The sequence below is a fragment of the Lycorma delicatula genome, chromosome 1 (assembly GCF_047948215.1).
Source record: "Lycorma delicatula isolate Av1 chromosome 1, ASM4794821v1, whole genome shotgun sequence".
NCBI lineage: Eukaryota > Metazoa > Arthropoda > Insecta > Hemiptera > Fulgoridae > Lycorma > Lycorma delicatula.
Window position 1 is genome coordinate 33995216 of NC_134455.1, and position 20107 is coordinate 34015322.

Here is a 20107-nt window from a genome sequence, read left to right on the forward strand (position 1 = left end):
TCTGTACTGCACACTGGTCCTGGCAAATCATTCAGCTCTGTCTACACTACAGGGAGTTTGTTAAATGGTTGGCTGACTTTAATTTTTCGGATTCTACTTGTTAAATTAAACAAAAAATATCCTTACGAAAACTGGCAAGTTCTCCTTTTTTCTCCCCCTGTTCGCCATTTTGTTATTTTTATATCTCAAGTTGGGATAGACGAATCACATTAATATTTCGTAAGCGTCTTGGTAATAAAGTTTTTAAATTAGAAAAAAAATCAGGAATTAAATAGGAGATATAACAGATTGAAAAATAAATATGGCTGCCATTTTATAATGCACGAAGGTATTTAATTCCTGATTTTTTACTAATTTTAAAACTATTACTAAGACGCTTACCAAATATTAATGTGATTTCGTCTATCCGAACTTGAGATGGTCAAGGGGAGAACGAAAGAGAAATTGCCATTTTTTTGTAAGGATATTTTTTGTTTAGTTTTACAATTAGAATCTGAAAAAGTATAGCCAGCCCATTATTTTAGAAACAGTGTATATAAGAGCCGGCTCAGCACTAGAATTTACCAGTCTCGTCTCGTCTCATCTAGTCTAGACTCGATCTATCATTTGAAAACTGATATTGTTCAGTCAAAATTCACACATCATCCAGTAGACATGTACATACATTAAATTATAAATATATTTCAACAATATAATAAAAATTAAATTAAATCATGAACATGTTAATACACAATTGTTAATTTGAATCAGTATTTGTTTTATTTACAGTCCACTTAACATAAATGGAACAGTTATGTTGTTTTGCCCAAATAATAAAAAGAGAAAGTATATATCTTTTCTTTTCGTTATCAACCAATTCCAAACCATTCCTTTTAGCCATTTGATCTTCTGTCACCCTTTATGTTTGCTCTTACCTTCTTCTTCCCCTTTCTTCCACCATACCTTTTAGAACTTCCATTTGTCTCATTTTATTAGTTTATTTTTTGTTTAACTAGTACCCTAGTACCTTTTTCTATTCTATTCTTTTTCTATTCTAAGTCCAGTTTTTTTTCTCTTGTTTTCCAATTCTGTTAAGAGCTTTTTCATTTCTTATGTTACTGTTTATTTATCCTGTAGTCTTTTCCATCTCCACAATTCAAACATTTCTTGTACTTTTATATTCTTTCCTCAAAGTCTTTCTTTTTCTACAATGTATACTGCCATATGTCAGGTAAAACATTCTGCCGACCTTTTCTTCATGTATCCAGATTCTGATTTAGTAGTCATTTTTTTCATATTGAAAGTCCATTTTTGCTCTAGATTTTCTAATTTTCTGACTGCAGTACAAATCTTCATTTGTTTAGATATTTGAAATGATTCACTTGTTCTTTTTTATGTTTCTGTTCTCATTATTTTCTAATACCATGCTCTTAGTTTTCTTTACATTTACTTTCATTCTGTTTCTCATAGTTGTCCAATTTTTGTAGCATTTCATTTGCTTTCTGTTCACTCTCTGTTAGTAACAGTTTTATATCTTCAGTGAAGTAGATATATATGATTCTTCTTCTACCTACAGCCACTTCTCTATTTCCATCCAAATATTGATGATTTTCCTGAGATATACATTGAATAGGATAGATGACAAATAGCATCTCTTGTTTTTTTTTCTACTCATTCCATTTTTTGTTGTCATTTCATTTCTGATTAGTACGCTTACCTGCTGGCCCAGGTAAAATTCTTTATAAGTCTTGTTTCGTTTTTCCTTTTTTATTTGTGTATTTCTCTGTAAGGATCTCCATAAGCTTATCCTTCTTCATTCCATTGAAATCCTTTTCATTACCTATGAGTATAACATACATTTTACAACCTTTCTACAAAGCTTTTCTTTTTGTAAACCTTTCTCCTATCGATCTCAGCAAGGTTGATGATATTTCTAGTACCTTTATCTTTACTTAATCAAAATTGTTCTTCACCTAGTGAATTGCCCATGTTTACACACATTCTATGATTCAGTATTCTTTTTTAAGTAATATAGGGAAAATATATTAATATTGATAGTGATTATCAATAATGAAAGAGTTCATTGAATTGATAAATTTTTTTGTTTGGTTTGTATTGGTTTTAATTTTCTATCCCATTTGTATGTTTTGTGTTGTGTTTGGTTGTGTTTTTGTAATTTTTCAAGCTGTATTTCACATAAATTGATTTTTATGGTAGACTTTGTAATAGGCTTGAAAGTATTATTTATTAAATGTACACGTGCATTTGTAATGTGCTGTGTGCTTGGTTAATTATATTGTTTTGAGTGGTAAAATTAAATGCAATATAACATTTAAGATAATAAATGTAGTGAAAATATTTTTACAGTAATTTATAATTATTGGAATTTGTTAGTTACGTATTTGTTTTATTTTAGGAATAACTGCTGTTAACAACAAAGCAAAACTTACACAGATGGATTGGTTCCAACAATTGGCATTTATTACTTTAGTTTTTTACTCAAAAACACCGAATCCTCAGGTATTTTGAAAAATCTATTATTTTCATTAATCCTTAAAATACAAAATCATGGAATGTTTTTATATTGATTCTTCACATTGTTTTATTATTTTTAGATAAATAGTTGTGGTTGGAATCAAAGCAAGCATTAATCATTAATTAGTTAATTAACATTAATTTTAAGAAGTGGTAAACATCTGGAGGTGATCAGTTGGTTATTTTACAATTGTACAATCAGCATAATTAATAAATGAATTAAAAATAGCTCTTGAGATTATATGTAAATGTATATTATTTAGCTTCAAAAGGTTTGGAAGGTCATTAAGTGTTGAATAATTTCAGTGTTTGCAAGGATCATTTAGTAATAATCATAGTTTGGTTCTTTTTAATTATAAGTACACATTTACTTTTATACCACTCTTGGATTGAAAAAGTTATAAGTGTGGTTTGAATTATGAACTCGAACTATTGGCCTAACTGTAGACACCCTAACATTTCTTTGAACAAGATGTACTACAAGGGGGAGTAGTAAAAATCCACCTCGTTTTGCAGTTATATATTATTTAAAAAGTTATTGCTTACTTGATTATGTACCCTGAGGATGTCAAGGAACAAAGAACTTTCCACTTCTGTTTGAACTTCGCCAGCTCTGTATATTATTAAAATCTCCACCTCTTCCCTGAACCAGTGTATGCACCCTGTCCTGCCATAAATTTCTTGGTCTGCTTCTGGGTCTTCATCTATCAGTCCTGACCTCGCATACCTGCTTAGGCAATCTATCTTCATCCATTCTTATGAAATGTCCCAGCCACCTAAATTGTTGTGATTCCACATTCTCTATAGTAGGCATCACCTTCAGCTCATTCCTTATAAATTAATTCCACAGTCTCTCCCTTCTTGTCTTTGCCAGGATCCTTCTTAAAAACCCCATTTCCTTTGCCTGGATCCTGCTTTTGTGCTTCTCAGACAAGGTCCACGACTCACAACTATATGTAAGAGTCTGTAGAAAAGTTGATTTATAGACTGCCACCTTACTATCTTGTTGGATTTCCTAATAAACCAATAAAACTTTGGTTCAAAGCGTAATAAAGCATGCCCCTTGCTGCCAATCTGCTATTAATCTCTTCATCAATGTGACCATCACTATTAACCATCAAGCCCAAGAATGTAAAAGTTTTAACTTGCTCCACCCCCACTCTCCACTTTAACCTACATTTCTTCCTTGGTTATCACCATTTTTTTTCTGCACATTAACCTCCATGTTCCTCTTCCTCAACTCCTCTACCCATATAGTAACATTCATCTGCAAACCTGTTTCAAATCGAGCCAAAAGCACCAAGTTATCAGCAAATGCAAGTTTAGACACATAAATAGGCTTTGTTTTCCAATTTCTGACAAAATATTTCTTTGTTCTTTGCTGTAGCTTTTCATTACATCATCTTAAGTATGACAACAAGAAAGGGATATTACCTTATCAAACTTCTGCTGTAGTAATAAATTCCTCTGACAATGCATTTGCTTTCCTTATGTAATTCCTGCAGTTTGTATAGAAACTATTCTCCTTGAATAAGGCTTTTATAAACACCTCAAACTCTTAGTACTTTCCATAGTTCCTCCCATGGAACTCTATCAAAAGCTTTAATTAAATCAGTGAAGCAGAGGTAGACTTTTTTCCCATACTCAATTCCTTTCTCACTAATCTGCCTCAATGTAAAAATCAAATCCTGTGAGCGCCTGTTAGGCCGAAAACCACTCTGCGTTTCCTCAAGTAAGGGTTCCAAGTGCCTCCGAATTCTTGTTTCAAGTATTCAGAATACACCTTTCCAACTACACTCAGCAGAGATATATCTCTATTGTTCTGGCATTCCCGATTATCACCTTTTTTAAAAATAGAGATTATAATTGAGACCTTCCAATCCTTTGGTATCCTTTTGTTACGGCAGGCTAATATTATTACTCTGACTAATAAGTTTTCTTCTATAATGCTCATGAACTTCACATTTCAGGAATGATGCTGTCTTATCCTACTGCTTTCCCTAGTTTTCATTTATCTCAGGGCCATACAGACCTCTTCCTCCTTAATCCTCAGTGACCAATACATCCACTGCTCCTTCACTTCAATGTGAGGTACAATTAAGTTGTCTTGGGGCTCGTCTCTTTCAAGGAACTTAGAGAAATACTTTGTACCTCTCCATTATATTCCTCTTTGAATTTAACAAACTTCAGGGGACACTCCTTATCCTTTCACATGTTTTTAAGAACTCTGTAGAATAACTTCTGATTTTCCTTACTGTTCTCTTCCATCAACCTTCTGAAATTTTCCCAACCTTTCTTTCTGGATGTCTGCACCATCTCTTTGACCAATTTCCTTTGTTTCTTATAGATGTTATAATCTGCCACCTATGAAGCTAAGCTAAAAATTGACAAACAAGCAATAAAATATGAGCAGGTGTATTGTCGTGGTGCAAAAGCCATGAATTGTTTTGCCAGAAATCCGGGCACTTTTTTCAGATTGCTTCATGCAAACGGCGTTGAACTTGTAGGTAATAAGTACTCCTTATTAATTTTTTGACCTTGTGGCAAGAACTCATGATGCGCTATGCCATTAAAATCGAAGTACACAGTGAGCATAACTTTCACATTCGGCCGTACTCAAGCTTTTTTTAGTTTTGGTGATCCAGAATGCCTCCAGTGGGACAATTGAGCCTTAGTTTTGACATCATATTCGTAATTCATTTTCATCACTTGTTATGACACATTTCAGTAGTTCTGCATTGTTGTTGACTTCATTTAGTGACTCCTGAGCAACTTTCATTTACTGCTGTTTTTGTTCGAAATTCAACAATTTTTGAAAAAATTTTGCTGTCACCCATTTCATACCCAAAACATCTGAAAAAATTTCATGGCATGAGTCAGTTGATATCCCAACATCATCAGTGACTTCTCTGATTGTGATTCTGCGATCATTCTTAACCCATTTCTTTCACTTTTTCCACGTTTTCATTGGTTGCTGATGTGCAGGGTGTTCGGGGCGTTTGTCATTTTTAACGTCTTCACAACCTTTTTGTTAATGCTTATACCACTCATAAACGCTTGCTTTACTCACAGCAGACTCACCAAAAGCAATATTTAACATTTTTAAAACATTGCTACACTTTATTCCATTTTTATAGCACAATTTAATACAAATTCTCTTGATCCATTATTTACAAATAAAAAATCACCGATCGTACCAAAACACGTTATCCTTTTGACAGCTGACAACAGACTAAACATCCAATATGGCTAAAAATGTACAGATACTTTTCAGACATGTCTACCAATACAACAATGAAAAATCCGTAGAATTGGACGAATACAATTCACAAACTTTCAAAATTCTCATTACTTTTTGAACACACCTTGTACTGTGTACATCTCATGTCCCAAAAATCTTTAAATTTGATTAATTTTCATATCTACGCTTGAAGCCCAGTCTGGTTTGTCTTTAGTTTTCTTTTAATTGTGATAATTTAAGGTGTTCAGGTTTTGGCCTACAGCACCATAACATGATGGAGGGGCTGCCTCTTATAGGCAGTCATGCTAACCATAAAAATAAATAAAACAAGCTTCAGTAGTCAGATTTGTGACTTATCTACTTCCTGAAATGAGAATTGACTTCCATCAGGTTGCAGTGTTACACTGAGGAAGACTCCCCGCCCTCAACATATGTCCGCTTGCTGATTCAACTTCTGGTGAGTTGCTCACCTTAACAGGTGTACCATATGTAGGTCATTTTGGAGTTGTAGTGATAGAGGCTGTGAGAATGCTTTTGTCTGAATTCTTGTATTGCAAATCATCACTCATTTGTCAGAGCTGAAGCCCTCCCCAGGTAAGCAGCTGGTGCCCTAGAAAGTTACTGGACTATATAATAGTCCAGTAAAATTTGTTTTAAGCATAACCAGTTTTAATGTTTTGCCCTTTAACATTTTTTTTATTTACTCCAATAAAAAGACCATAAAAGACTAAAATTTCACATCTATAATATTATTTTTCACATAATAAACAGTTTTTGAAAATTGTATTAAAAAGTTTTTTTTCAGCATGAAAAACTTTAATTAATTATCATTTTTCAACATTTCTTGATGTCCATGAATTTTTTGTTTTCTGGAATGAAAAATGAAGACTAAAATGGTAATGTATCAAATGACCTTGTGGATTGATAATGGTAATGATAATGACTGGAAGGACAGTGGATGTACAAAGCATAGTATTACATCTTCCTTGTGTAAACCCAGATATCTTAAAAATTTCTCCCAACTAAATCTTTTAAACATAATTTAATAGGTAGATATGGTAACTTGTTTTTTGTATTAGAGTACTAAGAATAATCATAAATTCGAACAAATAGGACATTATTCAAAGTAACATGGAATTTTATGAGATAATTTCAATAGTAAAAAAGATTCAATTGGGGAAATATCATATTTATAGGTCAGTGTATATTTTACTCAGTTGTATAGAGTAGCAAATTGAGATTATTTTGAGTTGGCAGTTCATTGATATTGTATTATTTCCAATTCCTTCTACTACATACTTGATTAATGTTATCAGGGGATAATTATTGTTATTGTATCTTATACATTTTATTAGAAATAAAATTATACCAATTTTACAACTGAATTTGTTTTAAAACTAATAGCTTATTTTAGGTTACAAACTGAGATGTAAGTTGTTTAAATAATTTTGGAAATTAATTATTCCTTCATTTTCAATCATTTCTGGGAAAAAACTCATTGTTTGATAAGAATTACAAGAATTTAATACAGAAAAGAATTTAATACATGAAAATAATATTACAGAAATTTACTGAGAAGACAAATTTTTTTCACATAGCTACTTTAATAAGCAAATTTAAAAGAAGCACTTAACAGCATGTATCTAACTCCATATGGGTTAATTTCTTACAGACAACAGTTACAAGCAAATGAAGAGACAGATTATTTAGTTCAACCTCTGAAGTTAATTTATTTGTCTAGCTTTTAAGGTTTGTGTGTTTGTATCGAGAGAAAATTTTGAGGTGTTTAAATGGTAATTTCACCTCACTTTAATGAAAATAGTTGAATATTAAATTGATTAATGATTCACTGAAAGAATTTACTTTATGTAATGTCAGACCTTAGGGTTCTATAATGAATTTAAAAAATATTTTCAGACTTATAAAAAGTTTTCAGATATTTAAATTGTTCATGATTGTTGATTATATGAAGTCAGAGGATTTACTGAGAAGTAAAGATAATGTGCTCCAAATACTTGCCGTTTAGATCATTTTTATTCATATTTTGCCATCCACAAGATTAGGAAGTAACCGATGAGATTTGATTCTGTTGTTTATGAAACATCCCTTGAATTACATTAATGATACAAGAAATGTTACTATATTTAACATATTTATTGTTACACATATTTCATGCAAATTGTAAAACATCACAGGACACTTGTTTGCAAATTTTTTTCAAATAAAAAAGAATTTAACAGCTAAAAATTAACATAATGGTATAATCATGTTAATATAATGATCATTACACTATCATACATTTTCTTCTTCAGTATTTACTTCAATATAGGTAAGGTTTGGGAACAACTTTCTACTTATTGTCATGTACTTTAACAAAGAATAATTAACATATTTTATTTCTTTCAATTAGTTCTATTATATTTAAAAAAAAAGGGTTAGATATGATTTAAAAATATTATTTTTAACATCTATATTGCAGTAAACTTAATTGCATGTGATTCAAGATCATGCTCGACTGTTGCCAACAATTTGAAAATGGTGATGTGTTGAAAGAACAACTCTTAAACAGTCTCTTTCAAACTTGTAATCACAGTTACCACAAAATGATATGGTTCAATAATTTTCATATTGTATGATAATATAAACAGATTACAATCAGAATAATTTCCAGAAATATTGACAAATGTTAGGTATTAATTAATAATTAAAATTTGTTAAACTAGTTGAGTTTGATTTGCCAATTATTACAACAAATAAAAACACATTTATAAAAATAATAACTAGTTCATTAAATCTTCAAAATGCTACTTATTTGCAAATTCATTTTCAAATGTTGTACTCTTGATTCAGAAATGAGCAGTGCAGTTCTGAGTGATTGCAGTGGCCATTGTATTCCTTATATTCAGGTACAATCCATTACTCTAAAAATCATAGTCATGGTATTGTATTTAGACGGGAATAAATTTATTCCTTACTTTAGGCAAGAAAAGCTGAGTGGACATTTTATCAAGAATATTCTAATTCAATATTTGAATGATAAGATTGAAATTCTTTCTGTGTATATTAATAATGTGGAGAACTTTATTATTAATGTGGAGGGACCATTACTTCTGAATCAGTCCACTCCGCTTTATATTTAAATTAACTTATCATCTAGACCGTGAAGATGTATAAATGAATATAAAATAATAAATAAATAAATTTTATTATGTATTATAGCGGTATATAGTTTTGATATAATGGTATATAAGTTGGTACATTTGATAATAATGGCTGTGATACTGTTGGCAGCAGCAAGAAAACATCTATCAGAGCATACAAAGTAAGATAAGAATTTAGTATTGTTTATTGAGAATAGTAGAAACCATTACCTTTAATTATGTTTTTTATGTTTGTAATAATATTAACATTGTCTTGAATAACTCTTGTTACTGAAGAATAATACAGTAACATTAAACAAGATTAGGAATTTTTTTGCACTGGTAGCTTTATATGTTCTTCAGGTAGTTGGAGATATGTATGTTTTTCTGTTAGGTTTAACTGTTTATTAGTTATAGAAGAATAAAGAATTCTAAATGAAAATTTTTATATTTGAAAGCTGCTTTTTGGAGTTGGAAGTCTTTTTACTTTATTGTCAGTTATCCTAAATAAATATCTACCTTGCCAGTTACACATGTTTTCATAGGAAAGTTTAAGTTTTATTGCATTTTGTGTGAAAATGCAATAAAGCTTGATGCAATAAAATTGCATTTTGAGAAAAGAGTTATTTCTGCAGCAGATTTTAATATTAACTTAACTGCTGATGACAAGAATATTTTTAGATTTGAGGAAATAATTTTTTTCGGTTCTACTAGGTTACTGAAACAAACTTGTATTGGCAAAATTTTGATTAGTGTTAATTATGTTTTCTTTATCTTGACTTCCATTTGTATCACTTGTATGCAGATTAGTTTGTTTATTACTTGCTACCTTACACTTCTCATTATTTCATTAAGCCTTTTTCCAGTTATACATAAAATAACTTATAATGTTATGAACTTTTCACAACGTTCTCATATTAAAAAAAATTAGCAATGTTGATAGAGTGCCCTCTCTACCACCATGATTTTTTTTCAGATTTCAGCAGTGTATTGCTGGTATTTCAGCAAGATTCATTGTTATCTTGTTAATTGTATTAATGCATTCTACACTAAAGGGAATGCCAAGGTCTTTCTGACAAACTGTGTGCCGTGCTTTGCTGTGCAAATGTTTATTGTGAATGACTAAGAATATACCTTTTTTTATTTTCTCACTTATATATGAGAAAGTTATGATTGACCAAAAATTGGTTTTCAAGATTTTCATTGGAAAGTAAGGCCTTTAGGGAAACATTTTTAGGGGATCACTGAGTTGAGAGAAGTAATTTTCACAATGATGTCTACCTGTCTGTTGTTGTGTGCCTGTGCACAGAGCTACCGACGGTATAATTTGACTAATTTTGATGAAGTTTGGTGTATAGTTTTATTTCTGCAATATCCATTTGTTTTTTCACTTTTTTTAAAATTAATATTTAGGTGTGGTTTGCTCCAAAACCATCCCAAAAGTAGGAGAATCCATATTTATTAAAAATGGCTCCAATAAAATGGCTGTCGTTTTCTGGAAATTTTAAACTTATAATACTCATTTAAGGTGATTGTAATTTGACATAATTGCCATGTTTGGAAAAATTTGTGAGATCCGGTCTCTGTGGGAATCATGGGAATCTTATTAGAATTTTTTTTTTTTATCATCATTTATAACAGGCTTAAAGAGCAACCTCAAAGAATATCTTATAATTTTGAAAAACTCAATTCATGTCATAATAGTTTAAAATTTATGTTTGAAATGGATAAGTGCAGAAAAATAAGTTTTTTAGATGTTGACATGGAAATTAATAAAAAAACTACGGATGTTACCACCGTATATAGGAAGTCAACAGCAAGTAAAATAACTATTAATAGAAGATCAAATCATCCTTGGTCACACAAAATTAATTATTTACAAACATGTTGAATAGAGTAATATATTACATACACAACAACAAGGGTAAATTAGATTAAAAAAATATCATAAAAAGTAGTTGCACTAAGAAATGGATATAGCACCTCATCAATTGATAATATTTATAAAAAACAAAGGTTAAAATAAAAATATAACATCGAAACTATAAAAAATAAACATGGCAGTGACAATATCTGTATAAAATACTTTCATACTAATAATGTTACTGAAACTTTTTTATTAATGTTTATAATGATGAAAAATATAAACCAGCATGTTTGCCAAACAACCATATAAAAAGACATTTAAAATTCCATAATGATGATTATGATTCTAATAATTTATGTGGTGTCTATAAAATAACATTTAATGATTGCAATAAAATTTATATTGGGAAAACTAATAGATCATTTAGGGCAAGGTTTGCAGAACATTTTAGACATTATAAAAAGAATATTTTTCTAATGTTGGCAACATGTAATAGTTAACAAACATTACATTACCAATTTAGAAACAGATTTAAAAATTATTGAAATTACAAAAGAAAATGATAATAATGATAAAAAAGTGGACATTTTAGAAAAATATTATATATATGTATACAAATATGGACAAAAATTCAGCTTGATTAATCTGCAGATAGAGTTTGATAATGATTTTCCTTATCATAGCTGCTATTATTAGCAGCACTTTTGTAAATAAATAAAATTCACAAAATATTAGTCCAGTATTGTATATAGTGGCTGGCCACAGGCATGTACAGGAAATTAAAAAAAAAATTAAAAACCTCTTATTAAGAATGTTTAATTTTTAATATTTCATTTTAATTTTTGACTGCATATTTTATAGTATATATGCAATAATTTTAATTTTTAATGTGTAATTTCAATGTTTTTAATTTTTTAATCAACTGATGTAAAGAAGAATACTCGAAAGTGCTTTTTAGTCCAGTGTACAGTGGTAAAAAAAGGGTCTTACCTTCCAATTTTTTCCATTTTTATGATGGATTTTTATGAAAATTTGGAATTAAGATAATTAGACCCGCTACTTCAAAGTTATATATTGCCGATTACTGCTTTTTATTTTTTAAGGGTGAAAAATAACCCTTATTAAAAAAAAATTAAAGCAATAGAATGAAATGTTTTCGCGTTTTAATATCATTCTCATATTTGTAGTACAAATATTTTTTTATGTTTTTGAACTTAATTTATGTTATTTAACGTTGTAACCCTTAAAAAGTACCTGTTATAAAGAAAAATATCTTCTAAATGTTTTATTATTATATAAATGCTGAAAAAAGTAATTTTAGTTTTTTTCAATGAAATTTGATTTATTATTACATTTCAACCCTTGAAAAACAACCCCTTACAAGGAAACGAAGGGAAAAAATTGGTATCTTACAGTGGCTTAATACTGCATTTTATTTATTACACAATATCATAAATTATACATTATATTGTACAAAAAAACATGATGAATCATTCATCATTATCACTCTCATCACACGATTGCTCATCTTGATCGGTGATGGGAGCAGAGTTATTGCAACTATCGCCGGAATATGTCCCACTTGTAGCATTGCAAAAAAAGACCCAACTTTTCGGCAAGTACATGCTGCGCCGCAACCTTTTTTACAATTGCTGAAAATCATTTTGAAAAGTTCTTCTGGTACAGGTGTCTTCTTCATTTTGATTGGGCATAATGATTCACCGTCACTAGTCCACCCCCAATCAGTAGGACGAATATCTTTTTTTCCTAACCATACCTGCGTTTGGTAGTAAACCCATTTAACGTGCTCATCTATAGCATCAATTGTCGGAACAAGTGACGATAGTTGTTCAGCATTACTTTTAGTGGTTGCCGTGATAAATGATTCGTAATGCATTTTCTCAAGAAACATTGAGAAATCTTCAATACAATTTAATTTGTTCACCTGTGTGTCTTTACCATTTCCATATAACAAAGCCGCACAATATTTACTGGTTTTTAAAATGTCTTCAAACTCTGAATTTTTATTATGAAAGATTTCTACTTGATAGATTGAAAAACTTTTCCTTTCCTTTATTGTAAAACGTAGACGTTGTATCGCACCCAGTGAAGCAATGTGCAAAAAGGATCAATTTTGAACTGTTAGGTTATTCCATCTCAAAACCTTTTGATGAATACAAAACAGAAGAAACATTTTTCCCCCTAATTTCAAGAAATATATTGTTTCAGCGTCTTCAGCTCGAGCACTCAAAATCAATCAAAAATAGCAGTTGGGTTTTTGCGATATCTCTTGTCAATTTTTAAAATATCTGAATCATCCAAAAACCATTTTGTAGGGAATTTTAAGGCTACAAGATCCTTTAAATTAAAACCCCTTCAAACCCTTTGTTTTTAAAATTTTTGAGTTTTTAGGGCTTCAGAAAGGTGATGGTTGCGCTAATTACAAACTTTAAACGGTAATATCTCAGGTAATTTTTTTCCTAGAAAAAAAATACCAAAATTTTTGTTAAAAAAAATTCATTTTTTTACTCTTGTGTTTTTATGAAACATCTTTAGTTTTTGAGTAATTAAAAAAAAAAAGTGAATTTGTTGAAAAATTGAAAAAAACATTTTTTTCATTAAAGCAATTTTTTTCAGAACCAAGCATTTTAAGCCGGTTAAATTTCTAGATCATATAAATAATACAAGAATAAAGTGAATCATAGAGGGAATACAATACATTTTAATTATGGTAGACATGGTGTTAGTTTTACTGCTCACTTTTTAAAAAAAAATTAGAGTGAACCATCTTTTTCTCATTGTAACTCGCTTAGTTTTAATCTATTTGACTTTTATCAGTAGTCATTTTAAAGCTCTTTTTAAGCCCTTTAAAAAATTTGAATTGAATTGAATTTTTTCCAAAAAATGTATTTGTTGTCTGTTATTTGATGTTAAATACCTCGACTCAAGTCCTTCACAAAAAATAACTCCCCTTCATCAAGCCATAACTTGCTTGTATTGCACTTAGAGCACTCATAAAAAAAAAAACAACTTCTTTGTTTTTTTATAAGCTTCATTTTTTCTTTTTACACTTTTTTTTATAAAACATTAGGTTTTTGAGTTATTTGCAAAAAATAGTTGGAAAACATGCTTTTTTGGGTAGAAAATCAACATTTTCAACTGCAAGTAACTCAAAAAGTATTGGTTTATCAAAAAGACTTCATACCACATTTTTTTTTGCTTGAAATTGGTCCCTCTATTGATTTCCGGGGATATTTTGAATGAAAAAATGTCCACCCCCTAGAAGGGGTGGTATCCACCCCCAGGGTAAAAGCAGGTATCAGCACTATGTAACTTATGTTCCTTGAGCTATTTCCTACTAACTATCAAAATTTTACTTCATTCGATCTTTATGGAAAGAATTTAGAGGGGAACACCACTATACACTGGATTATTTGATGTACAAATGAAGAAGTAATAATAAGGTAAGAAATATTATTAAATTCTGTTCTGTGGTGGTTTGCTGAATTTTACTTTTAGTCTTTTATATAATTCGTACAGAGGAAGATATGGACAACGATAAAGGAAGAACTGATTTTAATAAATTAATATTTATATTTAGATTCATTGTTCAATTTGTTTAGTTTAGTATTTGTTTTAGCATCATAACACATTTTGCTATGAGACTTCAGTTAACAAAGGTAGAAATGTTACTGTACTTAGAAAGAGAAAGTAGTAGTATGTGGTATGGTGCTTCCTATGTTGAAATCAAATTGCTGTTGATGAATACATAGGTAAAACACATCTTAGTTTGTTCCATTTTTTAAAAATCATTATTAATGTCTGTTGTGGCCTCTCCTAGAAGTTTTGCCATCCAGAATGAATTTTACTAGTATAATCTATAAGTAGTATTAGCTGTATTATTGGCGCCAAACAAATTCAGAATATCTTTGTTTTAGAAATTAATTCCCATCTGTGAATTGCTACTTTTTAAAAATACTGGAGCCTCTCAGAGAACTTCATTTAGTAAGAATGTATATTCTTATGTTGTTATGGAGGTTGTCCAGAACTGTTAAGTTTCATAAAATATGTAGAAATTTATTTTTTTTTAATTTTTTTTTTTTTAAGTCCAATAACAGCTCTTAAGAAATTTCTCTGTGCTCTCAGTAAAGAGTAATTTGAAAGCAGTATGAAAGTTGAGCAAATTATACTGATTCTACTGTAAATTTTTAATATAAAATGTGCAATATACATAATATAATATTACATTTTGTACGTTTGTAATATAAAATATACAAAAATGTGCTTTCTCTAATCTGTACAGCCTAATGTAATGTACATGTCTTGTGTGGCTGAGAATACTTTATAATATACTTATGAAAAAGTACGTGCTATTTCTTATCATTTCTTTTTGGTTTTGTTACAGGTACAAATATTGTTAAGTGAACCAGATGTTTTACAGTGTAAAATAAATCAGGAAGTACAAATTCTCCAATTAGAAGGAAAAGTTCGATGGCCATGTTATGCTTCAATGAATTTAAATGGCAAAGTGCAGATAAAGTTAATTAAGAAGAAGCCTGCGCTGTGGAAAGATTATGGTCAAATTGTCAATAAAAACAGTGAATATAACAGTTGTACTAGTAGTAGTAGTAGTACCAACAGTAGCTTTCTAACTGATTTGGATGATTCTAATTATTGGCCAACAGAAGTAATAAAAATTGCTAAAGTTACCCATGATACGTGTTTAATAAAGCTCAAGTATAATAATAATAATGTATATAATTATATACCACCTGGAAATCATATATTTGTTAAACAGTCTGTTAAAGGTAAACAATTTACAATATTTTTTTTCTTGATTTTATAATAAATTTTGTTTATTATTTATACTATGGGCTGACTGACTGACTGACTGACTAAATCTGTGATGTCTCTTCAAAAGGTTCCTTTGGTTTTTAATTTTTAAAACTTTTTTTATGGATTTGATGAAAGATATACTATATTTTTAATTCTGCTGTGGTTTTTACATTCCTTACCATTTCAATTTCAGAACATAAGTACTAACTTATGTACTATTGATGATATAAGTTGAGCGTTTTTTTTTTTTTTAAATTGTCGTGTGATATTTGAATGAATTAAGTATTATATTTTAAAATGTGGTTTAAATCTTCTTTATGATTATGTTAATAAATTTAATGAAAGTTGGCCTTAGTGGAGTTATTTAATAATGTTGTATAGGAAACAAATAAGTTTAATGAGCTGGCTTTTTTTTAATATAGCATTTTATTTTCTACTTCTATTTGGTAATTAAGATATATTTGTACTCTTTTTACCCACTCTTTTTTAGGATAAATAACACTCTTTGATGTTAGTTTAAACTGATGCTATCATTTTTATTCCCATTTCAGATATTACATTACATTTATGATTTGTGCTAGGATTATGTGGAAACCATTTCACTTATAGAGAATCATACTCTAGCTTCAGTTTAATTTATATTGGAATACAGTATCAGAGCCATTTTATGATGTGTTTATCCCAAAGATTTTATAATTTACTCTGTTAGTGTGTAATAACAGGGTTTTATGACTGTCTAACAAGTACGAAATAGGGCCAGATTGTCAAAATAATACTGTCTTGTCATAATACTCCACCATACCAACCTTCATGTGTTTCCTGAGTAGTTTGGTTGAATTGATTTTCATGTCTGTCAAGATTTTATTTTTCATGATGTATATTTATATTTTTTGGGACTATTTTGTTTGTTCTATCTAATTTAATTGCATCATTGTTACCTAATCAGTCCAAGAAATATTGCCACTGTATTCAATTTTACTAGAGTTGCAGAGGTTAATTGCATTTTGCAGTTACTAGTAGTTAAGTATTTTACTTATAAGTGTGATTGTATATAATGGATATCATTCGTTTAAATGGAACACGATAAACTTAAAATGATGAGAGCTTTTTTTAATGAGAAGTGGAGAAAGGAACATTATTCAAGAAAATATATTTTTGGACAAGTATGATTTTGTAGATTTTTAAAAAAAGTTTAAATCTTAGATTTAAGTTTAAAAAATTTAGACTTAAAAAAAGTTAAAAATTTCACTAGTTTTAAATTACCTAGTTCAAAAACTTTGCTTTTGTGTTGGTCAGTCAGTGTTATGAAAAACATGCAAAATCTGGTGTCTTATTGACGGAAATATTTTAACTTTTTAATATTAATTCGGTGGCATTGAATATTTTTAATAGGCAGTCTAATATTAGTATAGTTAAAGTTTTTTTGAGAAGGAAGAATCAGAGTTTGATATTTTAAGAAGTTTGGATCAACTTAACTGCCAACATTATGTGTGTTAATGTTATTAGAATTTATTGAATTTTTAGGGGCAGAATTTTTAATTATTATTTTAAGGGTAGTCAAACTATTGCCTTGGGAGGTATCTGAAGAATTTATAAGGGGAATCATTTCAAAAACAGAAAAAGGATTCGATGAAGAAGGAATGAAAGATATAGAAAAAAGTGGATAATAAATAAATCAGCCTCTACTGCCTTTGATTGAGGTAGTTTACAGTTTTTTCCAAGACCATAATATGCTGTAACTACAAGTAATGTGTAAGGTTGTTGTGTGAGTGTTTATTCTTGGTTATTTTTATATGGCCTATTTTTATAGAAAATCAAGAGTGGTTGCTTATTTGGCAGATTTTTTGTCTTCAGTCATTTGACTGGTTTGCTGCAGCTCTCCAAGATACCCTATCTAGTGCTAGTTGTTTCATTTCAGTATACCCTCTACATCCTACATCCCTAACAATTTGTTTTACATATTCCAAACGTGGCCTCCCTACACAATTTTTCCCTTCTACCTGTCCTTCCAATATTAAAGCGACTATTCCAGGATGCCTTAGTATGTGGCCTATAAGTCTGTCTCTTCTTTTAACTATATTTTTCCAAATGCTTCTTTCTTCATCTATTTGCCGCAATACCTCTTCATTTGTCACTTTATCCACCCATCTGATTTTTAACATTCTCCTATAGCACAGTATTTCAAAAGCTTCTAATCTTTTCTTCTCAGATACTCTGATCGTTCAAGTTTCACTTCCATATAAAGCGACACTCCAAACATACACTTTCAAAAATCTTTTCCTGACATTTAAATTAATTTTTGATGTAAACAAATTATATTTCTTACTGAAGGCTCGTTTAGCTTGTGCTATTCGGCATTTTATATCGCTCCTGCTTCGTCCTTCTTTACTAATTCTACCTCCCAAATAACAAAATTCTTCTACCTCCATAATCTTTTCTCCTCCTATTTTCACATTCAGTGGTCCATCATTGTTATTTCTACTACATGTCATTACTTTTGTTTTGTTCTTGTTTATTTTCATGCGATAGTTCTTGCGTAGGACTTCATCTATGCCGTTTATTGTTTCTTCTAAATCCTTTTTACCCTCGGCTAGAATTACTATATCATCAGCAAATCGTAGCATCTTTATCTTTTCACCTTGTACTGTTACTCCGAATCTCAACTGTTCTTTAACATCATTAACTGCTAGTTCCATTTAAAGATTAAAAAGTAACGGAGAAAGGGAACATCCTTGTCGGACTCCCTTTCTTATTACGGCTTATTTCTTATGTTCTCCAATTGTTACTGTTGCTGTTTGGTTCCTGTACATGTTAGTAATTGTTCTTCTATCTCTGTATTTGAACCCTAATTTTTTTAAAATGCTGAACATTTTATTCCAGTCTACGTTATCGAAATCCTTTTCTAGGTCTATAAACGCCAAGTATGTTGGTTTGTTTTTCTTTAATCTTCCTTCTACTATTAATCTGAGGCCTAAAATTGCTTCCCTTGTCCCTATACTTTTCCTGAAACCAAATTGGTCTTCTCCACACTTCCTCCACTCTCCTCTCAATTCTTCTGTATAGAATTCTAGTTAAGATTTTTGATGCATGACTAGTTAAACTAATTGTTCTGTATTCTTCACATTTATCTGCCCCTGCTTTCTTTGGTATCATTACTATAACCCTTTTTTTGAAGTCTGACGAAAAATCCCCTTTTTCATAAATATTACACACCAGTTTGAATAATCTATCAATCGCTTCCTCACCTGCACTGTGCAGTAATTCTACAGGTATTCCGTCTATTCCAGGAGCCTTTCTGCCATTTAAATCTTTTAATGCTCTCATAAATTCAGATCTCAGTATTGTTTCTCCCATTTCATCCTCCTCAACTTCCTCTTCTTCCTCTATAACACCATTTTCTAATTCATTTCCTCCGTATAACTCTTCAATATATTCCACCCATCTATTGACTTTACCTTTCGTATTATATATTGGTGTACCGTCTTTGTTTAACACATTATTTGATTTTAATTTATGTACCCCAAAATTTTCCTTAACTTTCCTGTATGCTCCGTCTATTTTACCAATGTTCATTTCTCTTTCCACTTCTGAACACTTTTCTTTAATCCACTCTTCTTTCGCCAGTTTGCACTTCCTGTTTATAGCATTTCTTAATTGCCGATAGTTCCTTTTACTTTCTTCATCACTATCATTCTTATATTTTCTACGTTCATCCATCAGCTGCAATATATCGTCTGAAACCCATGGTTTTCTACCAGTTCTCTTTATTCCGCCTAAGTTTGCTTCTGCTGATTTAAGAATTTCCTTTTTAACATTCTCCCATTCTTCTTCTACATTTTCTACCTTATCTTTTTTACTCAGACCTCTTGCAATGTCCTCCTCAAAAATCTTCTTTATCTCCTCTTCCTCAAGCTTCTCTAAATTCCATCGACACCTTTTTTTCAGGTTTTTAAACCCCAATCTACATTTCATTAACACCAAATTATGGTCGCTATCAATGTCTGCTCCAAGGTAAGTTTTGCAGTCAACGAGTTGATTTCTAAATCTTTGCTTAACCATGATATAATCTATCTGATACCTTGCAGTATTGCCTGGCTTTTTCCAAGTGTATATTCTTCTATTATGATTTTTAAATTGGGTGTTGGCAATTACTAACTTATACTTCGTGCAAAACTCTATAAGTCGGTCCCCTCTTTCATTCCTTTTGCCCAGCCCGTATTCACCCACTATATTTCCTTCCTTGCCTTTTCCAATGCTTGCATTCCAATCTCCAACTATTATTAAATTTTCATCTTCTTTTACGTGTTTAATTGCTTCATCAATCTCTTCATATACACACTCTACCTCATCATGATCATGGGCGCTTGTAGGCATATAGACGTTAACAATCGTTGTCGGTTTAGGTTTTGATTTTATCCTTATTATAATGATTCTATTGCTATGCGTCTTGAAATACTCCACTCTCCTACCTATCTTCTTGTTCATCATGAAACCTACTCCTGCTTGCCC

General features: G+C 30.3%; 1 protein-coding gene across 4 annotated transcripts in view; it reads left to right on the forward strand.

The window, feature by feature from the left end:
- Positions 1-20107, forward strand: part of LOC142317372 (cytochrome b5 reductase 4-like) — a 101710-nt gene that overhangs the window by 60842 nt on the left and 20761 nt on the right. For all 4 annotated transcript variants that reach the window (XM_075353892.1, XM_075353899.1, XM_075353882.1 and 1 more), the window contains 2 exons: positions 2396-2499; positions 15168-15570. In XM_075353892.1, the coding sequence (XP_075210007.1) occupies positions 2396-2499; positions 15168-15570 (507 nt within the window). The remainder of the gene's footprint in view (positions 1-2395; positions 2500-15167; positions 15571-20107) is intronic.